General features: G+C 44.3%; 1 protein-coding gene across 1 annotated transcript in view; it reads left to right on the forward strand.

Moving 5' to 3' along the window:
* LOC137335147 (microtubule-associated proteins 1A/1B light chain 3A) overlaps positions 1–20,968 on the forward strand; it is a 30,734-nt gene that overhangs the window by 2,515 nt on the left and 7,251 nt on the right. The window contains exons 2-3 of the mRNA XM_068000285.1: positions 41–96; positions 5,816–5,922. Coding sequence (XP_067856386.1) covers positions 41–96; positions 5,816–5,922 — 163 coding nt within the window. The remainder of the gene's footprint in view (positions 1–40; positions 97–5,815; positions 5,923–20,968) is intronic.

Below are 20,968 nucleotides of genomic sequence, written 5' to 3' on the forward strand. Positions count from 1 at the left end.
GGGTCAAAATAATATGTCTTGCTTTTTATTTGTGGTACAGCTGATCGAGTTAAAGAAGTTCAACAGATCAGGGACCAGCATCCTAACAAGATACCAGTAAGTCGCCTTGTTCATTGCTATGCTACGATCAGCGCTGAGCTGCAAACTCTTTTGGGGCTGGGACGGGGGAGGGCGAGGTGTCAAAACAGAAATAAAATCATGTTTTTTTTTTGTGAAGAAAAAAAATGAGGTTGCACTTTGCTGAAGGGGAAAAATTTGCACAGCTATGGGGAAAGAGCAAAAGAATGGGACGAGCTCTTTCAAAGAGCCGGTACAGGCATGATGGGCCGAATGGCCTCCTGCGCTGTATCATTCGTCAATCATTACAAGTCTAGCCCTCTTGTGTTGAATGGCTAAAATGAGTCGAGGAATATTTTTTTTTTTTGCAAAACCAGATGAATATTCCTAAATTGTTCCTTTTGTCGGTAGTTGCACGCAAATCTTAAATGGAAGGATTTCTCAGTCGGTCTTTTAAATATTTCACTTGGTGTGTCTGTGAAAGATGAGCAGTTGGACCGATGTGTGCAAGTGTTTATTTTTTCTGTCGGAGCCAGCGGGTCGTCTCGTTCCCTCCTCCCCGGGAGCCCATCAATTGCGGATAAGCCCGTGGCCGATCAGCTGCGTTTCTGCAGACTTCCTGCTAACAGGTGGGACTGGAGCCCGACTGTCAGTTAAAGCAGGGATGGGATTACATCATTGCTTTTTACCGCATTGCGTTTTGGGAAAGGAGATAAAGTCACAGCAGCTCCACACACTTGAGCTAATAACCCTCCTGCACCACTCAGGAACGACCAGACCCCCCCCCCCCCCCTCCCCTCCCCTCAGTCCCAACCCAGCCTGTGCTGGGAGGAAGGCTCCTCACATCGGCTGGCAAGCAGAGGCTTTTTGCAATCGTTTCATGCATTGTTTGTGTTGGGTGCTAGCCTTAAAGGGGCAGCGTCCCCCTCACCCACTGTTGGACTGACTGGGTAGGGATATTTCAATAGTTTAGTTTAAATCGAGTTTGAAATGAATGTGATTTTGGGTGTACTTTGGCCGGTCTTGTGGTAAGATATTAATGTAATAACATTTTGAGAATTGGTGATTGGGGGGGGGGGCGGAGAAATTGAAATGTAAGCAATTTTTTTTAAAAAAGGCTCTGTTTATAATTGGCCTTATCGTTCCTGGACTGTGGAGGGGATGGTTGGTGTCGAGAAATCAGCTTCTGTAATCCTTGCTGGAAAGTTTGGATGCATATAGAATCATAGAACGTTGCAGCACAGAAGGAGGCCATTCGGCCCATCATGTCCCTGCCTGCCAAAAAAGTGCTATCTGGCTTGATCCCACTTTCCAGCACTTGGTCCGTAGCCCTGTAGGTCACGGCACTTCAAGTGCACATCAAAGTACATTTTAAATGAGTTGAGGGTTTCTGCTTCTAACACCTTTTCAGGCAGCGAGTTCCAGACCCCCACCACCCTCTGGGTGAAAAAAGTTCTCCTCAGCTCCCCTCTATTCCTTCTACCAATTACATTAAATCTATGCCCCCTGGTCACTGACCCCTCTGCTGAGGGAAATAGGTCCTCCCTATCCATTCTATCAAGTCCTGTCATAATTTTATATACCTCAATTAAATCTCACCTCAGCCTCCTTTGTTCCAAAGAAAACAACCCCAGCCTATCCAATCTTTTCTCATAGCTAAAATTCTCCAGCCCTGGCAACATCCTCGTAAATCCCCTCTGTACCCTCTCTAGTGCAATCACATCTTTCCTGTAATGTGGTGACCAGAACTGTACGCAGCACTGAAGCTGTGGCTTAACCAATGTTTTATACAGTTCTAGCATTACCTTCCTGCTCTTGTATTCTGTGCCTCGGCTAATAAAGGAAAGTATCCCGTATGCCTTTTTAACCACCTTATCTACCTGTCCTGCTACCTTCAGGGATCTGTGGACATGCACTCCAAGGTCCCTTTGTTCCTCTACACCTCTCGGTATCCCCCATTTATTGTGTACTCCCTTGCCTTGTTTGCCCTCCCCAAATGCATTACCACACATTTCTCTGGATTGAATTCCATTTGCCACTTTTCTGCCCACCTGACCAGTCATAGAATAGAATCATAGAAAATTTATGGCACAGAAGGAGGCCATTCGGCCCATCGTGTCCGCACCGGCTGAGAAGCGAGCCACCCAGCCTAATCCCACTTTCCCGCATTTGGTCCGTAGCCCTGCAGGTCACGGCTCTTCAGGTGCACATCCAAGGATTTTTTTAATGAGTTGAGGGTTTCTGCCTTTACCACCCTGTCAGGCAGTGAGTTCCAGACCCCCACCACCCTCTGGGTGAAATTTCTTTTCCTGATTTCCGTTCTAATCCTTCTACCAATCACTTTAAATCTATGCCCCCTGGTTATTGACCCCTCCAATAAGGGAAATAGGTCCTTCCTATCTAGGCCCCTCATAATTTTGTACACCTCAATCAAATCACCCCTCAGCCTCCTCTGTTCCAAGGAAAACAACCCCAGCCTATCCAATCTGTCACTATAGCTAAAATTCTCGTCCTGGCAATACCCTCGTAAATCTCCTCCGTACCCTCTCTAGTGCAATTACATCCTTCCTGTAATGTGGTGACCAGAACTTTGCGCAGTACTCAAGCTGTGGCCTAACTAGTATTTTATACAGTTCCAGCATAACATCCCTGCTTTTATATTCTATGCCTTGGCTAATAAAGGAAAGCATTCCATATGCCTTCTTAACCATCTTATCTACCTGTCCTAATACCTTCAGGGATCTGTGGACATGCACTCCAAGGTCCCTCACTTCCTCTACACCTCTCAGTATCCTTCCATTTGTTGTGTATTCCCTTGCCTTGTTTGCTCACCGTAAAATGCATTACTTCATACTTCTCCGGATTGAACTCCATTTGCCACTTTTCTGCCCATCTGACCAGTCCATTGATATCTTCCTGCAGTCTACAGCCACACGGCCTATCTTTGTGTCATCTGCAAATTTCTTAATCATGCCCCCTACGTTTAAGTCCAAATCGTTAATGTATACCACAAAAAGCCTGCGGCACCCCACTAGAAACAGCCTTCCAGTCGCAAAAACACCCATCGACCATTACCCTTTGCTTCCTGCCACTGAACCAACTTTGGACGCAATTTGCCACATTCCCTTGGATCCCATGGGCCTTTACTTTTTTGACCAATCTGCCATGTGGGACCTTGTCAAAAGCCTTGCTAAAATCCATGTAGACTACATCAATTGCACTACCCTCATCGATCCTCCTTGTCACCTTCTCGAAAAATTCAATAAAGTTAATCAGACATGACTCCCCTTAACAAATCCGTGCTGACTGTCCTTGATTAGTTGGTGTTTTTCTAAGTGACAGTTTATCCTGTCTCTCCGAATCGATTCCAATATTTTGCCCATCACTGAGGTTAGACTGACTGGCCTATAATTACTTGGTCTGCCTCTTTCTCCCTTTTTAAACAACGGTATAACATTAGCAGTCCTCCAATCCTCTGGCACCATGCCTGTAGCCAGGGAGGATTGGAAAATGATGGTCAGAGCCTCCGCTATTTCCTCCCTTGCTTCTCTTTGCAGCCTGGGATACATTTCACCTGGGCGTAGGTGGGACAAGATTTTTCTCTCCACCCATGCCCACCCCCACCAAGATTTAATCTGCAGAGTCACAGGTGAACAATGGCGACTTGTGTGATGTGCTGGACAGCCGCTAGCGTTGATAGAACTGTACCTCCTGGATGAGTCAGCATCATTAGTGGGCGTACCCACTAATTACACGGTCAAGATCAGAGGTTGCTCTGAGGTTTTGTAGGTTCAAACTCATGTCCTACGTACTCTTGACAGTACATTGGTGTAAATATTAGTATTCATACTAATATTTTGTGCTATTTTAAATGATGGGGAAGCCCTAGCACAGTGGTCTACAATTAAGTGTTTACCTGTTGAGCACTTCTGGTCTTGATGTTGAGGGGGGAGAACAGAGGGTTGCGTAACTCCACACAATAGCGCCTAGATCCTCGAAATCCACGTTAACCGTGCAGAGAGAACAGTGCCCAGCTGGTCTTTGTACAGCCATGTTGCATTTCAGCCCCCTGAACAGTATGCATTACACATCTTTTAAGTCATCAGCTTTCAAACGGCGGGGAGGGTGACATTTCGCGCAGCTGCAGCATGTACACCGCTTGTACTGACCAAGTATGAAAAATGCATTGAATTACCCAGTCTCCAGCAGCAACAATTATACAGTTACTTGTCCATGAATAACTTTCCACCCCCCCACCCCCCCCTTCCCAGCAATAGCAAAATACCAGTGTGTGCACCGGGTGGGGGGGGGGAGAGAATTTATCTCCTGTCCCATGGTTAGACGTACAAAACCCTCCAGAAGGATTCGAACGTCTTTATTTGCATAGTCGTTGTAACATTAGGTCAAAAGTACTATTTCTATTCCTGTTGCTTTAAGCTCTGGCTTAATTTTGGCTTGCATGCCTACAAAGCAACATGAGATGATGTATGCAGCCACTGTCTGTCTCTCTGGGACTATAATTTGAATATCATGAGTGCATTTGCCTAATTTGACTAAGCTGCCTGGCCTTCTTGGGCCAATCTGTTTTATCTCAGCATCTCCTTGTGGAAGATCAGTCCATGAAAAACAGGTTTCGCACCAAAGTTTCCAAGTCCAGAGTTCTTCTTGGATCAGACTTTCTGCCCTTTAGCTGGTGTTGAAAACATCTGTAACATCAGAATGTTAGTCCCTCTCCTTCTTTAGCTTGCCCCACCACCAAAAATTAAGTTTTGTCAACATTTTGTTGACTGAAGACATTGAAGTCGTAACATGGTGTAATTTAAGACCGTTCATTTCTTAGTTGATAATTCCTGCAGTGCCCACCTACTCCCAGTGGTGGCTATGAGAATATTTCAGGCCAGGGTTGTCACTTGGATCCTCATGAAGCTTCGAGGGCCACATATATATCTATATATATATATATATCTATATAAACGTTTAAATCCTTCGATTTGACTATGTCTCAAGTTGTCGATATTAACCAAGATTTAGGATTTATCTACCAATAAGATAAGCCCTTTCCAAACTGCCAAGCCCACAATAATTTAACAGGATAAACTGGCGAAATATAAACACAAATAGGACAGAGTTTTCTGGGAATTTTGGGCCGTTTTCCCAGGCCCGGCAGCCCCATGTGGCCCAAGGACCATAGTTTGAACATTGATGCTCTACAAACTGCAGTTACCGATTGTATCGGGGACATCTGGCAATCAGAAATGGTGGGACCCCCCCCCCCAATTGTCTGCACTTTAGTAACCTGCCTTCCCGGTTACCTGCTAGAAGTTTCATGGAACAAAAAGCCTTGTGAGGTGCTGCCTCGTTGCCCAGCCCATTATCACCAATCTCCGCCTGTCTGAGACAAATCAACCTTACAGCCTAAAAAAGATTAAATTAAATGCATTTGCTTTGTACTTGTTTACGCTCCCATGCCCAGGGTATTAACGTGCCCCGAATGTGTAAGATCAAAATTAAGGTATTGCCAATTATCCTCCAATTTCCAGTATCTACTGGGGGAAGAAGTTCCCTCTATTGCGGTGGATGGTGGGGGTTCTACTGTAGCTGCTGCACACTTTTTTTATATAACAAAATATAACTAAAGGACCGATCCAGTGTATGGATACTTTGCTGCATTGTTAAACTTTCCTGCCCTTTTTTTTAAAAAGAAAAGACTCCTATTGTGTATATTGATCTCTTCACCTTGAGTGTGTTTTGTTGACAGGTGATAATTGAAAGATACAAGGGGGAGAAGCAGCTGCCAGTGCTGGACAAGACCAAATTCTTAGTTCCAGACCATGTCAACATGAGTGAACTCGTTAAGATCATTCGGTAAGTGTCACCTTCTCAGCAGCAGCAACTGAGAGGAGAAGTAAAACCACCTGTTGGGTGTGTTAATTGGGACCGTAGGTTTGAAATGTAAGGTTTTTTTTATATAAACAGAGAGGGGAGGAGACTTTTTCACCTTTGGCCAATATCCCCATGCTGATTTTTAAAAAAAACTTTTAATGGAATGTCTTTGTCATTTTAAGAAGGGCAAGTGATGTGAGGAACCTCTTTCTTTAACAGAATGAAGGGAGGAAAAAAAAATAAAATTCATACATGACCGTACAGCAGACTGCACACAATCAAAAGTAAACGCTATTCGGTAAATACGAGGGGGACCGGCCTGCCTTATGGCTGTGGGTAAATGTACTGTGTGCTGTGGTGCTGAACCATATAGGCCAGGGAGACATCTGTCATGAAGTCATTCACCACCCACCTTGGTGCCACTACAGTTATCTTTAGTGTCCCCAGGATTTGCGCTGCTGTTGAACGATGTGGATCTTGATGGTTAACGCACACTGTTCAACTGCATCAACATTCATAGTCCAGGCGGAACAGTCTCAAGGGGCTGAATGGCCTACTCTTGCTCCTATGTTCCTCATTTTAAAAAAAATAGTCCATTAGATGACTATTCCAGAGGGCCTCTGCCCATGGAATCATACTCAGAGTGAGTCATCAACTTCAGGAGAGCAGTAAGGAAAGGCTTTCGTTTGAAAAGGGCTTGGGTGGGTTGGATTTATGGCATATAGCTCGTTTTTAAACTCTAGATCCTTTCAGAACCAAGGAATGTTCTTGGTTTCATGTTTCTGCTGTTTGTTCTCTCATCTCTCAGGGATAACAACCAGATTATGTTTCTGCGGTTTTTTTTCCCCACACTTCCTCCTTGACTTTGGAAGCAGTTTTAAAATTTGGTCCTCAGGGTGGACTCCTCAGATCACTTGTGTTTTGTTAAATTTAAAAATCTGGGAGCAGAATGTTGCACCATAGAATGGTTTGGATGCAGTCGTCTGTATGATGAATTACCAACTGCGCTTCTGCGGGGAAATGTCGTGCAGAAGTCAGGGGCTGGGAGATAGAGAGGGAGGTAAAGCAAAAAATGGGGCAAATTCAGAGGACGTAAGGTCTGCAGGTAAACTAACACTCGGTTCCTAGGATGCCACCTTGTCCCTAATTGATCGTGGTCCAGGCTCATTTTGGGAGGGCCCTATAAGTTTCTGCTCTCATACTCCAGTGTGGAATCCCTTTACAGGTCTGTTCACAATAATTCTCAGTTCAGTGGAGCGGTGGAATAGTTTTTCTTTAAAGCTTGCTTTGTTCAAACAAGAGTTGAATCAGAAAGGAAGGGAGGGTCCGGAGGCAGCCCTGATCTCCATCTGGATTTAAGCTTGGGAGCAGTTCCCTAAAGATTCTATGAATTTCCTCTTATTTGTTGAATTGGAGCCCTGTCCAAATTGTAAACAAGTTCAGAGGAGATTTTATTTTTTTGTACACACTTAGAGCCAGTGTTCCAGATGAAGTCACGCAGTCACTTTTGACTGCTCTTTTATAAAGACAAATATTGGCAGAGTTGTTCAGTAGAGAATCATTTGTTTGCATTGAGCACAAGTGGGTTTTTTTTCATTGTTGATACATAAACTTGGCTTCGATTAAGATCTGAAACAATAAAAGGCCGACCTTCCTTGAGTTTCCCATTTCAATTGAATCACTTCGACTTTAAAAACAGTCCAAATTTTATAGGGGTTGTGATTAGGAATGAAGATCACGCTGACCTGTTGCTGGTGTTACTTAATCAACACTTCACGTTGTCAGAGTCTGGGAGTTTTTCTTAAAAGACACTTTATCAAAAAAAAAGCTAATTTTTCCTCTGCCATTTCTTTACTTTCCTTCTCTTATGAAGATGCTGACTGCTTGCATTGCTCACCCTTTTGGTCCCCCACCCATTATTTATGAACGGGTTTTGATGGTGGGTGTTGGCAGGCAATTCTACCATGAGGGGCATCACACACATGCCCGACCTTGTTCACACCCGACGGTTACACACGCACTTCCATTCAGGATTGCCGTGATTAGGAGCAGGATCCCTACCTGAGTTTGTTTTGTTTTGTTTTCTTTCCTCTCCCTAATGGCGATGCTGGGGCCAATTGTTGCACCCTCACAGATGCCCAACTTAAGATTTAAATCAGCACAGATCAGGAATAGGACGTGGTCTCTGTGGCTCAGTTTTTCCACTGGGCACATTTACTGAGCCATCGGAGGAATCCCGATAGGAAGAAGTTTGACACAAAATAGCTTCCTGCGGAGGCTGCCTTTAACTAATAATTTTAAAAGGATAAAAACAACAGTGTGCAGGTATCTCCCCTTCATAACATTCAGTATTGTGGAATAGGATGCAGTCCCCTTTAATTGTATCCTGGTGCCTTTACTTACTTTGCATTAGTAAAATTGGAAACTCTGTCTTAAACAAAAATAATGAAATGTCTCATTAGAAGAGTTGAGTCTGCACAGCATGAATCACCATCTGTGCATTGGCTGCTAATGCAATATTAATCCAAGGCCTGTTTTCAGGCCTCTATTGTTACAGGAAGTGTTGACATTATCCATACTTCATAGAAGAGCTGTACTGAAGTTTAACCCTTAAACATGCCACCACTACTCATTTGAATTAAAGCAATATGTGCAGGGAGCTTGTTTTTTTTTCGCACTATTTGTTTTAACTGCTCATAATTTAGTTGGGAAACAACATGGAGGGGTTATTGAGGTCAAAACGGCTGAACTGATGATAAAGTTTAACATTTCAGTTCTTCTGTCTATTTGTTGAAAGTGTTTGTCCGGAACAAGGGGGCAAATCCTTTAAAATTGGAGCTAGGGTGATGTCTGGAAGCACTTCTTCACACAAAGGGGAGTGGAAATCTGGAAAAATCTTCCCCCAAAAAGCTGTTGAGGCTGGAGGGGGTCAATTGAAAATATCAAAACTGAGATTGATAGATTTTTTTTTTTGTTAGGCGAGGGTATTACAGGTTATGGAACCAAGGTGGGTAAATGGAGTTGAGATGCAGATCAGCCATGATCATATGAATGACGGAACAGGCTCGAGGGGCTGAATGGCCTACTCCTGTTCCTTTGTCCCTAGAGGACCAGTGCACCAGCTCCACTGATGTTAGCTCAGTCCCCATCACACAGCCACACTCCATAGCCCTTTCCAGACAGTTGCCCAGCACTTAACCAGTTAAAAATATAAAGAAATTTTTTTTAATACCGATTGTATCAATGACATATAGCAGTTGTAAATCATCAGTGTTACCGTTGCCAGTGGTGTGCGTGCCAGTAGTGAGCATCTACTTTGGAGAGCTGTAGTTTCACATTTTGTAGGCTGTGCCTTGTAACAAACTGAAGTCAAGTCTTTAGAGAAAGAAATAACTCAATTCAGCATGACCTTCTACCCCTGACCCCCTTCCAGAGACTTGAGCACATAATTTAGGCTGACACTCCAGTGCAGCACTGTGGGGGGTGCTGCACTGTCGGAGGTGCCGTCTTTTGGATGAGACCTAGGAACGTGAAGGGTTTAGGTAAAGCAAAAAAAAAAAAGAGAAACTGTCGCCATTGGCAGGAGGGTCGAGAACCAGAGGACACAGATTTAAGATGATTGGCAAAAGAACTAAAGGAGACGTGAGGAAAAACATTTTTACGCAGCGTGTGGTTATGATCTGGAACGCGCTGCCTGAAAGGGTGGTGGAAACAGATTCAATCGTGGCTTTCAAAAAGGAATTGTATAAATACTTGAAGGAAAAAATTTGCAGGGCTACGGGGAAAAAGCGAGGGAATGGGACTAACTGGATTGCTCTTACAAAGAGCCAGCATGGGCTCGATGGGCAGAATGGCCTCCTTCTGTGCTGTAACCATTCTATGATTCTATAGGAACAAGCATAGGCCATATAGCCCCTCAAGCCTGTTTCACCATTCAGTGAGATCATGGTTGATCTGTGACCTAACTCCATATACCCACTTTAGCCCCATATCCCTTAATACTTTTAAACCGAGGCCCTGTCTGCCCCCTCGGGGTCGTAAAAGATCCCGTGGCACTATTTCGAAGAAGAGTAGGGGAGTTCTCGCCGTTATCCTTCAATCAACATCACTAAAACAGATGACCTGGTCACCATCACATTGCCATTTGTGGGACCTTGCTGTGCCCAAACTGGCTGCTGCGTTTCCTACATTACAACAGTGACTATATGGTTGTGGTATAAAATGGGCTATATGTGATTAGGTTGAGCAGTGTTAGGCTGGCTGCTGTAGTGTTGTAAACGTTGATATATTTGCTCAGAATGTTGAATTTCAAATTTATTGTGTCCTTTGTTTAAAGATGCTTCCTGTTATTTGTCTGATTACGCCTCTGTGAAGCGCCTAAGGATATTTTTCTACTTTAAAGGCATTATATAAATGCTAGTTGTTGTTAGTATGACTCTCTTAGTTGGTCGGTGTAAAGAAAGAAAGAAAGAACGAATCTGCATTTATATAGCGCCTTTCACGACCTCGTGATGTCCCAAAGCGCTTTACAGCCAATGAAGTACTTTTGAAGTGTAGTCACTGTTGTAATGTAGAAAACGCGGCAGCCAATTTACACACAGCAAGGTCCCACAAACAGCAATGAAATAAATGACCAGATCATCTGTTTTAGGTGTTGGTTGAGGGATAAAACTCCCCGGCTCTTCTTCGAATAATACCAAGGGATCTTTTACATCCACCTGAGAGGGTAGACGGGGACTCAATTTAACGTCTCATCTGAAAGACAGCGAAGAAAGTACAAAGTAGACGTGGGGTCAGCTTTCAGGTGTATGATGACAACACCCAGCTCTACCTCTCCACCACAACCCTGGCCTCCATGCCCACCATTGTGCCGTCTGACTAGTTATCTCACCTCAACAACAACAACAACAACTCCTCCTTGCACTTATATAGCACCTTTAACATAGTAAAACGTCCCAAGGCGCTTCAGAGGAGCAATTATCAAACAAAATTTGACACCGAGCTGCAAAAGGAAATATTAGGACAAGTGACCAAAAGCTTGGTCAAAGAGGTGGGTTTTAAGGAGCGTCTTAAAGGAAGGGAGAGAGAGAGAGAGAGAGAGAGAGACGGAGAGGTTTGGGGAGGGAATTCCAGAGCTTAGGGCCTAGGCAGCTGACAGCACGGCCGCCAGTGGTGGAGCGATTAAAATCGGGGATGCGCAAGAGGCCATGAACGAGCGAGAAGCTTCTAAATTTTAACCATTAACAAGACTGAAGCTGTCCTGTTTGGCTCCTGCCGAAAACCATCCACCCTACTCCCCCCGATTTCTTTTGTTCCAAGTTGGTGGGCTGGTAGAAAGAGGTGCTTGTACTTGGCATCTTCAGCCTCTGTTCTTGAACTCAATAATCCGCATCCCTGGAGTGCTGTTTGACCCTGAGCTGAGCCTCAAACGCCACATCCTGGCCACTACCAAAATCACCTATTTCTACCTCTGCAATATCACCCACCTCCACCCATACCTCACTCCCACTGCCGCAGAAACCCTTATTCACATCTTTGTCACCTGCAGGCTCGATTATTTCAATGCTTTCCTTGCCAGCTTCCCAAATTCTACCCTCCGTGAGCTGTAACTTGTGTAAGGCTCCGCAACCCAGATCCTACCATACGCTAAGTCCCACCCCACTATTACTCATTCCTTGCTGACACCCATTGGCTCCGTAGATGCCAACACAACGGATTCAGAATCCTTGTCTTCATCTACAGGTTCTCGTCCTCCTTGCCCTTTCCACCTCCTCCATTGATATGTGCCAATGTGTATCCTGCGTTATTCCAACTCTGGCCTCCCCCTCTCTCCATTCCACTTTTAGTCACGGATCCATTTGCTAGCATTGGTCCTGCACTCTTAGGAACCTGTTCCTATAAACCCTTGATACCTCTCGTCCTTCCTCAAAAGCCTACCCCTTTGACTCCGCCTTTCGTCACCTCCCCTGTCCTTTTTCCATGAATGCTTGTTGTTGCCTATGTTTTGGGACAATTTGTTGTGTTTTTATAATGCCTTTAAGCATAAGTTATTGTTGTGGCCAAAATTCACTTAAAAGCTATACCGTGCTGCTTAACTGTAGTCTTTTATAGTCCTTTCCATAACCATCTAAATATTGTGGTTCAGGCTCAGGTACAGTGCACCTGTGTGCCTTTGTTCCAAGTTGGTGGGCTGGTAGAAAGAGGTGCTTGTACTTGGCATCTTCAGCCTCTGTTCTAAAAGTTAAGTCCCAGAGTGCAGGAGTAAGAAAGAGGATGAACTTGCATTTCTATAGTGCCTTTCACACCCTCAGGACACCTTGAAGCACTTCACACCCAATGAATTAGCTTTGAAGTGTAGTCATTTATTTTGTAGACATATACTGCAGCCAAATTGTGCACAGCAAGGACCCACAAACAGCAATTAGATAAATGACCAGTTAATCTGTTTTGATGCTGGTTGAGGGATGAATTTTGGTCAGGTTTGGTTGTGAGAACTCCCTGCTCTTTGAGAAAGTGTGACGCAGTCTTTTGCATCCACCTGAGGGCCTCAGTTTAATGCCTCATCCAATATACAGAACCTCCAACAATGTAGCCCTCCCTCAGCGCTGCACTGAAATGGGCAAACTAGATTATGTCCTCAAGTCCTGGAGCGGGGCTTGAATCACAACCTTCTGACTGGGAGATGAGTGCTACCAAATGAGCCGAGTTAGCTATCAGTGTGAAAATGCTTGAAGATTTGAATATGTTGGGGCCTTTAGACCACAGCAGTGATTGCTTAAATATTTTGTGCCAAAATAGTCACTAGTGTGGCATCCCCATCTCCCTCCCCCTCTAAATATTTGCCTCCTGCATGTTACTGCCCAAATAGCTTGCCATTAAGGTAATAGTAGCAATTGATTTTTTTTAACTGAATGATAATATCACACTGCCACAATCAATAGGGAATTGGTTTTCTACAAAGATATACAATCTCATTGTCAGTAATTCATTAAAATAATCCCTTTTTAAGGAGGATAGCCTCCAAAAGTGGTTTACCATTTAACTGCCGTGGATTATTGTGATCAGTTTTGGGCATCCCACTTTACGAAGCGATATACAGTCCTTAGAGGGAGTGGAGGGACAATTCACCAGGATGAGAACTGGGTGACTTTGCTAGAATAAGAGACTGAATAAATGGGTTTCAATACCTAGAGATGAATCGAGAGGGGAATCTGATTGAGGTGTTTAAAATAATGAAGGGAATTGACAAAGTAGATAGGGAATGACTCTTCCCTCCAATTGGGGAGTTTTAGGTTTAAATTCAACCATTGTCTTTTTGATTCCTTTAAAACTAACCTGATTTTGCTGGGGTGGGGGAGGATAACTGGGATGTTTACAACTGACCACAGTGGTTCTGAGCTAGTTAAGAGGGGAGAAATAATCAGCCTGGATTGTTATCCAGCGAGCCCATGTGCGGAGCTCAGGCAGGATCAGGATCTGGCTGAACTGTGATTCCCCTCCATGATTGAATAGCTTGCCAAAACACACACTGCTTTCTCGTGCGGAAAATAGCCAACTGGCTGAGGTACTGGAAGGCTTCTGGCAAAAGTGGAACCGTACCCCAGCAAGGGTCGATGTCTTTTAAGCGGGGAGAAAATTGGGGGGAGAAACTCGCCATAAGATAAATGGAGAATGGTGATGACTTTAGACCTTCACCGAGGCACCAATCAACTCTGAATAGTTGAAGCCCCCTGGTTGTAGCTTAGATTTACCAGTCAATGCAGCTGATAGACAGTATACCAACATTTTGGAGAGGGTGCAGAGATTTACTAGAATGGTACCAGGGATGAGGGACTTAAATTATGTGGAGAGACTGGAGAATCATAGAATCATAGAAGTTTACAACATGGAAACAGGCCCTTCGGCCCAACATGTCCATGTCGCCCAGTTTATACCACTAAGCTAGTCCCAATTGCCTGCACTTGGCCCATATCCCTCTATACCCATCTTACCCATGTAACTGTCCAAATGCTTTTTAAAAGACAAAATTGTACCCGCCTCTATTACTGCCTCTGGCAGCTCGTTCCAGATACTCACCACCCTTTGAGTGAAAAAATTGACCCTCTGGACCCTTTTGTATCTCTCCCCTCTCACCTTAAATCTATGCCCCCTCGTTATAGACTCCCCTACCTTTGGGAAAAGATTTTGACTATCTACCTTATCTATGCCCCTCATTATTTTATAGACTTCTATAAGATCACCCCTAAACCTCCTACTCTCCAGGGAAAAAAGTCTCAGTCTATCCAACCTCTCACTATAAGTCAAACCATCAAGTCCCGGTAGCATCCTAGTAAATCTTTTCTGCACTCTTTCTAGTTTAATAATATCCTTTCTATAATAGGGTGACCAGAACTGTACACAGTATTCCAAGTGTGGCCTTACCAATGTCTTGTACAACTTCAACAAGACATCCCAACTCCTGTATTCAATGTTCTGACCAATGAAACCAAGCATGCTGAATGCCTTCTTCACCACCCTATCCACCTGTGACTCCACTTTCAAGGAGCTATGAACCTGTACTCCTAGATCTCTTTGTTCTATAACTCTCCCCAACGCCCTACCATTAACGGGGTAGGTCCTGGCCCGATTCGATCTACCAAAATGCATCACCTCACATTTACCTAAATTAAACTCCATCTGCCATTCATCGGCCCACTGGCCCAATTTATCAAGATCCCGTTGCAATCCTAGATAACCTTCTTCACTGTCCACAATGCCACCAATCTTGGTGTCATCTGCAAACTTACTAACCATGCCTCCTAAATTCTCATCCAAATCATTAATATAAATAACAAATAACAGCGGACCCAGCACCGATCCCTGAGGCACACCGCTGGTCACAGGCCTCCAGTTTGAAAAACAACCCTCTACACCCACCCTCTGTCTTCTGTCATCAATCCAATTTTGTATCCAATTGGCTACCTCACCTTGGATCCCGTGAGATTTAACCTTATGTAACAACCTACCAAGCGGTACCTTGTCAAAGGCTTTGCTAAAGTCCATGTAGACCACGTCTACTGCACAGCCCTCATCTATCTTCTTGGTTACCCCTTCAAAAACCTCAATCAAATTCGTGAGACATGATTTTCCTCTCTCAAAACCATGCTGACTGTTCCTAATTAGTCCCTGCCTCTCCAAATGCCTGTAGATCCTGTCTCTCAGAATACCCTCAAACAACTTACCCACTACAGATGTCAGGCTCACCGGTCTGTAGTTCCCAGGCTTTTCCCTGCCGCCCTTCTTAAACAAAAGCACAACATTTGCTACCCTCCAATCTTCAGGCACCTCACCTGTAGCTGTCGATGATTCAAATATCTCTGCTAGGGGACCCGCAATTTCCTCCCTAACCTCCCATAACGTCCTGGGATACATTTCATCAGGTCCCGGAGATTTATCTACCTTGATGCGCGTTAAGACTTCCAGCACCTCCCTCTCTGTAATATGTACACTCCTCAAGACATCACTGTTTATTTCCCCAAGTTCCCTAACATCCATGCCTTTCTCAACTGTAAATACCGATGTGAAATATTCATTTAGGATCTCACCCATCTCTTGTGGTTCTGCACATAGATGACCTTGTTGATCCTTAAGAGGCCCTACTCTCTCCCTAGTTACTCTTTTGCCCTTTATGTATTTGTAGAAGCTCTTTGGATTCTCCTTTGCCTTATCTGCCAAAGCAATCTCATGTCCCCTTTTTGCCCTCCTGATTTCTCTCTTAACTCTACTCCGGCAATCTCTATACTCTTCAAGGGATCCACTTGATCCCAGCTGTCTATGCATGTCATATGCCTCCTTCTTTTTGACTAGGGCCTCAATCTCCCGAGTCATCCAAGGTTCCCTACTTCTACCAGCCTTGCCCTTCACTTTATAAGGAATGTGCTTACCCTGAACCCTGGTTAACACACTTTTGAAAGCCTCCCACTTACCAGACGTCCCTTTGCCTGCCAACAGACTCTCCCAATCAACTTCTGAAAGCTCCTGTCTAATACCATCAAAATTGGCCTTTCCCCAGAAGTTGGGGTTGTTCTCCTTAAGCAGAGAAGGTTAAAGGGAGATTTAATAGAGGTGTTCAAAATTATGAGGGGTATTGATAGATTAGATGAAGAGAATCTGTTTTCACTGACAGGAGGGTCGGTGACCAGAGGTCACATATTTAAGATAATTGGCAAAAGAACCAGAGAGGAGATGTGATGTTTTTACACAGCGAATTGTTGTGATCTGGAATGCATTGCCTGAAAGGGTGGTGGAAGCAGATTCAATAGTAACTTTCAAAAGGGAATTGGATAAATACTTGAAAAGAAAAAAATTGCAGGGCTTTGGGGGAAGAGCAGGGGAGTGGGACTAATTGGATAGCTCTTTCGAAGAGCTGGTACAGGCATGATGGGCTGAATGGCCTGCTTCTGTGCTGTATGATCCATTGAATTGCTATATGATCCTTTGAATCCTATGAAAGGACTCAGTCCTGGTGTGTCTCTGATATCCCTTTTTGAAACATTAGGCATTTGAGCTTGGAACCAAAAAAATGGCTTGGGACTCTAATCTAAGCTCCGTGGTCTAAATTCCAATTGATACCAGTTCAACAACAACTTGCATTTATATAGCGCCTTTAACATAGTAAAACGTCCCAGAGGGTTGTAGGGATGGAGGAGGTTACGGAGATAGAGAGGGGCGAGGCCATGGAGGGATTTGAACACCAGGATGGGAATTTTAAATTTGAGGCCATTATAGGTCAGCGAGCACAGGGGGTTAGGAAAGAGAAAATAAGCCAGGGTCGCCGCTCCTGATTGCTGTGTGCTGACCCCTGCTGGAAGGCACAAACGTGTGCCCGTTGAGTGAAGAGAGGATCAGGCTCGCTGCTCCGTCTGCTACCACTGAATATCCTGCCATGGCCCAGTGTTGCGGCCTGCACTGGAATAACGACCATTTGGCTACCAGAAAGTGACTGCAGCCTGAGGAGCTGTATCCGAGTAAGGGAGTCAACACCTTGAGAAGGAGGTGGGTGGGGGTTTAGAATTGATCTATCTACCTTTTGGGTCTGTAAATCAGCCCACACCCACGTCACTCTCATTTACGGAGGTAGCGATAACGAATTTAGTAAAGCTGGCCAGTCACAATTGAAAATATGCGACTCAGCCTTGGGCAGTAACTCAATGGTTTCAGTGCCCATTTGCCTCCTAATATTACCAACATCAGCCTTGATAATATTTCACCCACACACTTATTCACTGAATATCACAGAGAAAAGATACACCAGCGTATGCTACTTTCAACACAATCTGGTGATTCCGATACGTCACAAACCACAAGAGCAATAGTAATGTGACCCTGAAGGTTATATTACTGTCTTACAGCACATGATTGAAGCCAGCTGTTATTTATAAAATACTAGTAGCTCTCTCATGGCATTGCTCATGGATAGCCCAGGAGTGTGAGTGCCTGTTGTTTACCAGAGTCCTGCTCCAACCTGAATGTGACCTGTCAATGTAATGTAGCAAATTTATTGAAGCAGCGGATCACATGAGTGACTCGATGCAAGAATTCTATACAAAGGAGGAATTCTAGCTCTTGTTGACAACGACCTGTGTATGTGTCTGTAACGATCTGTCTTTCATGGGAATTATAGTTCCATAGGAGATGGGTGAAAACCACAGTACCTAGAGTGCACTGCAACAGCATGCATTACATGCCCCCAGCCCTCGAAAAAGGATCTCTAAATTGGCTGGGGAGTTCTACCTCCTTTTGACAAAGTGTGTGTTTGTGTGTGAGACATCGTGGGAGTTGTAGTTTCCACTCTTTCCCCGTGCAACTACAGTACCCAGAATCCACCACGACAGCTCGTGCCACATGACAACCAGGCAGAAGATTTACAAATAACTACAAGGTGCAAGCAGTGAGAAAATTAAATCATCAAAAATAAAATATTTCTCTAGTTTTTATTTGGTGTTTTACACAGTTTCAACTGCCAAATAAAAATTCTGCACCCAAAGGCAGATGGGACTTTTGTGTTCGATGAGGTGGGCTGATATCTGTGTCAGGGTTGAAGGGAGATATTAATAAGGCGTTTTGATGCTCAGATGTTGTGGCTGGAGTTGATCCAAATAAGCACATGTTCGAAGTTCGAGTCATTAGATACTTGTTGTTGATGGGAAAAAAACCTTCCTGGTGCAGGGAGATTCAGCAAGAACTATAAACCCTTTGTGGGAAATAGGTGCAGGAAAAAAATATCATGTAAATAAACTTGATTTTCACACCGGGATAGACCTGTTGGGCTGAATGGCCTGTTTCTGAGCTGAAAATGCCATGAAAATAAGACTTGGAAAAGTTTTGGGGAACCAGTAGGGAAACATAAACAAATAAATAAAAGTTACATTTTAAGCTAATACCGCAATTTTTAAAACATTATATTAAAAGTCTTGCACATAGCGTACACGTCTTGTACTTCCAGGAGTGTCCTGTCACATTTATGTACATACACAGTATTTTTGTCTTTCAATTCTCTCTGTAAAAGTGGAGAGAAAGAGAGAGAATCAAAAACATAAGCAGAGATGAAGACAGAAAAGCAGACCAGCACACGGGCAGAAAACTTAACAAGGTTGAGAAATATAAGAGAGAGAGAGAGAACCACAAGGAAAGGGGTACACAGATGCGTGCACCCCCACTTCCAGCGACATGAAGATGACATTCAGATAAGAAAAAGAGAGGACATATCCTCCCACTCACCATGAGCAATTCCACGGGAGATCTGTTAGTAATATTCTAAAACCAGGGCATTTATATTCTGTCACACATCTCTGTCACATTTCCAAGTGTCATGCTTCAAATTTTTGTGCCATGGTTAAAAATATATAACAAAAACATTTTTAAAAATCAGTATTTTGGAAAATCCCCCCAGTGATTGAAAAAAAATCTTAATTTACCTTAGAGTAAATAAGGAGAAACTGTTTCCAGTGGCAGAAAGGTCGGTGACCAGAGGACACAGATTTAAGGTGATTGGCAAAAGAACCAGAGGTGACATGAGGAAGGATTTTTTTTTTTACGCAGCGAGTTGTTATGATCTGGAATGCGCTGCCTGAAAGGGTGGTGGAAGCAGATTCAATAGTAACTTTCAAAAGGGAATTGGATAAATACTTGAATGGAAAAAATTTACAGGGCTATGGTGAAAGAGGAGTGGGACTAACTGGCTAGCTCATTCAAAGAACCAGCACAGGCACGATGGGCCGAATGGCCGCCTTCTGTGCTGTATCATACTATGAAACTAGACGCAGGAGCCAGAAGTCTGTAACTCCCTGACTGATCTTACCAAACACACTTAAAAAAAGAGAGAAAGAAAGCTAGGATCCTGACCTATAGCCTTAAGAGCAATTAAACTCTGATCTCCAACCCCTTCACCCCCCACCCAGTCTTTACTTACCAGCAATTAGACTTTGTGGCCCGAAGCAAAAACAGAAAATGCTGGAAACACTCAGCAGGTCAGGCACCATCTGTGGAGAAAGGGAAAAAAACTTACCGTTTCAGGTATAACCCCTCATCGGAACTGTTTTGCGGCCATGAAGAGGGACAGACTGCTTTACTTCAACAAAAAAATGGATCCACTGCTGCATCAATATAGTACATCAATATAGTACACTGATCTTCTCGTGAAGTAAGATTAACGTGCCGATAATATGTTAGTAAAAGGGTGAGTGCAGGACTGTCAATTGCAATCGAGCAGCCTGACAAAAATAACAGGACCAACAGTTTGGGGAGGTGATGTATCTGACCAACTCTTAATTTGATTCCAACTAAATATTGGGAAGCTCAAAGCCATTGTCTTTGGTCCACACCACCAACTCCGTTCCCGAGCCCGACTCCATCCTTCTCCCTGGCCACTGCCTGAAGCTGAACCAGACCGTTTGCCACCTTGGCATCCCATTTGACCCTGAGATGAGCTTCCGACCCTATATCTGCTCCATCACCAAGACCGCCTACTTCCACCTCCGTAGCACCGCCCGTCTCCACCCCTGCCTCAGCTCATCTGCTGCCGGAACCTATCCATGCCTTTGTTACCTCCTAGACTCGACTATTCCAATGCTCTCCTGGCCGGCCTCCCAACTTGCACCCTCCATAAACTTGAGCTCATCCAAAACTCTGCTGTCCGTATCCTAACTCGCACCAATTCCCGTTCACCCACTCGCTGACCTACATCGGCTCCCGGTCCTGCAAACCTTTTTAAAAAAAATTCTCATCCATGTTTTCAAATCCCTCCATGGCCTCGCCCTCCCTATCTCTGTAACCTCCTCCAGCCCTACAACCCTCCGAGATCTCTGCGCTCCTCTAATTCTGGCCTTTTGTGCATCCCAGATTTTAATCGTTCCACTATTGGTGGCCGTGCTTTCAGCTGTCTAAGCACTAAGCTCTGGAATTCCCTCCCTAAACCACGCCGTCTTGCCTCCTTTTAAGACGATCCTTAAAACCCACATCTTTGACCAAGCTTTGGTCACCTGTCCTAATATCTCCTTATGCGGCTCGATGTCAAATTTTGGTTGATAATCACTCCTGTGAAACGTCTTGGGACATTTTACTATGTTAAAGGCGCTATGTAAATGCAAGATGTTGTTGGTTACTGAAAACTGCCAAGTGAATGGAGCAGAACCAGACCAGGCCGCTGGCATTGCCGGAGTTGCCATTCGCAACCCCACAGATAATGAAGCAGTTCATGCCCGCATGCAGCAAGACCTGGACAATGTCCAGGCTTGGGCTGATAAGTGGCAAATAACATTCGTGCCAGACAAGTGCCAGGCAATGACAATCTCCAACAAGAGAGAGTCTAACCACCTCCCCATGACATTCAACGACATTACCATCACCGAATCCCCCACCATAAACATCCTGGGGGTCACCATTGACCAGAAACTTAACTGGACCAGCCACATAAATACTGTGGCTACAAGAGCAGGTCAGAGGCTGGGTATTCTGCAGTGAATGACTCACCTCCTGACTCCCCAAAGCC

This window comes from Heptranchias perlo, chromosome 19, assembly GCF_035084215.1.
Source record: "Heptranchias perlo isolate sHepPer1 chromosome 19, sHepPer1.hap1, whole genome shotgun sequence".
NCBI classification, from domain to species: Eukaryota; Metazoa; Chordata; class Chondrichthyes; order Hexanchiformes; family Hexanchidae; genus Heptranchias; species Heptranchias perlo.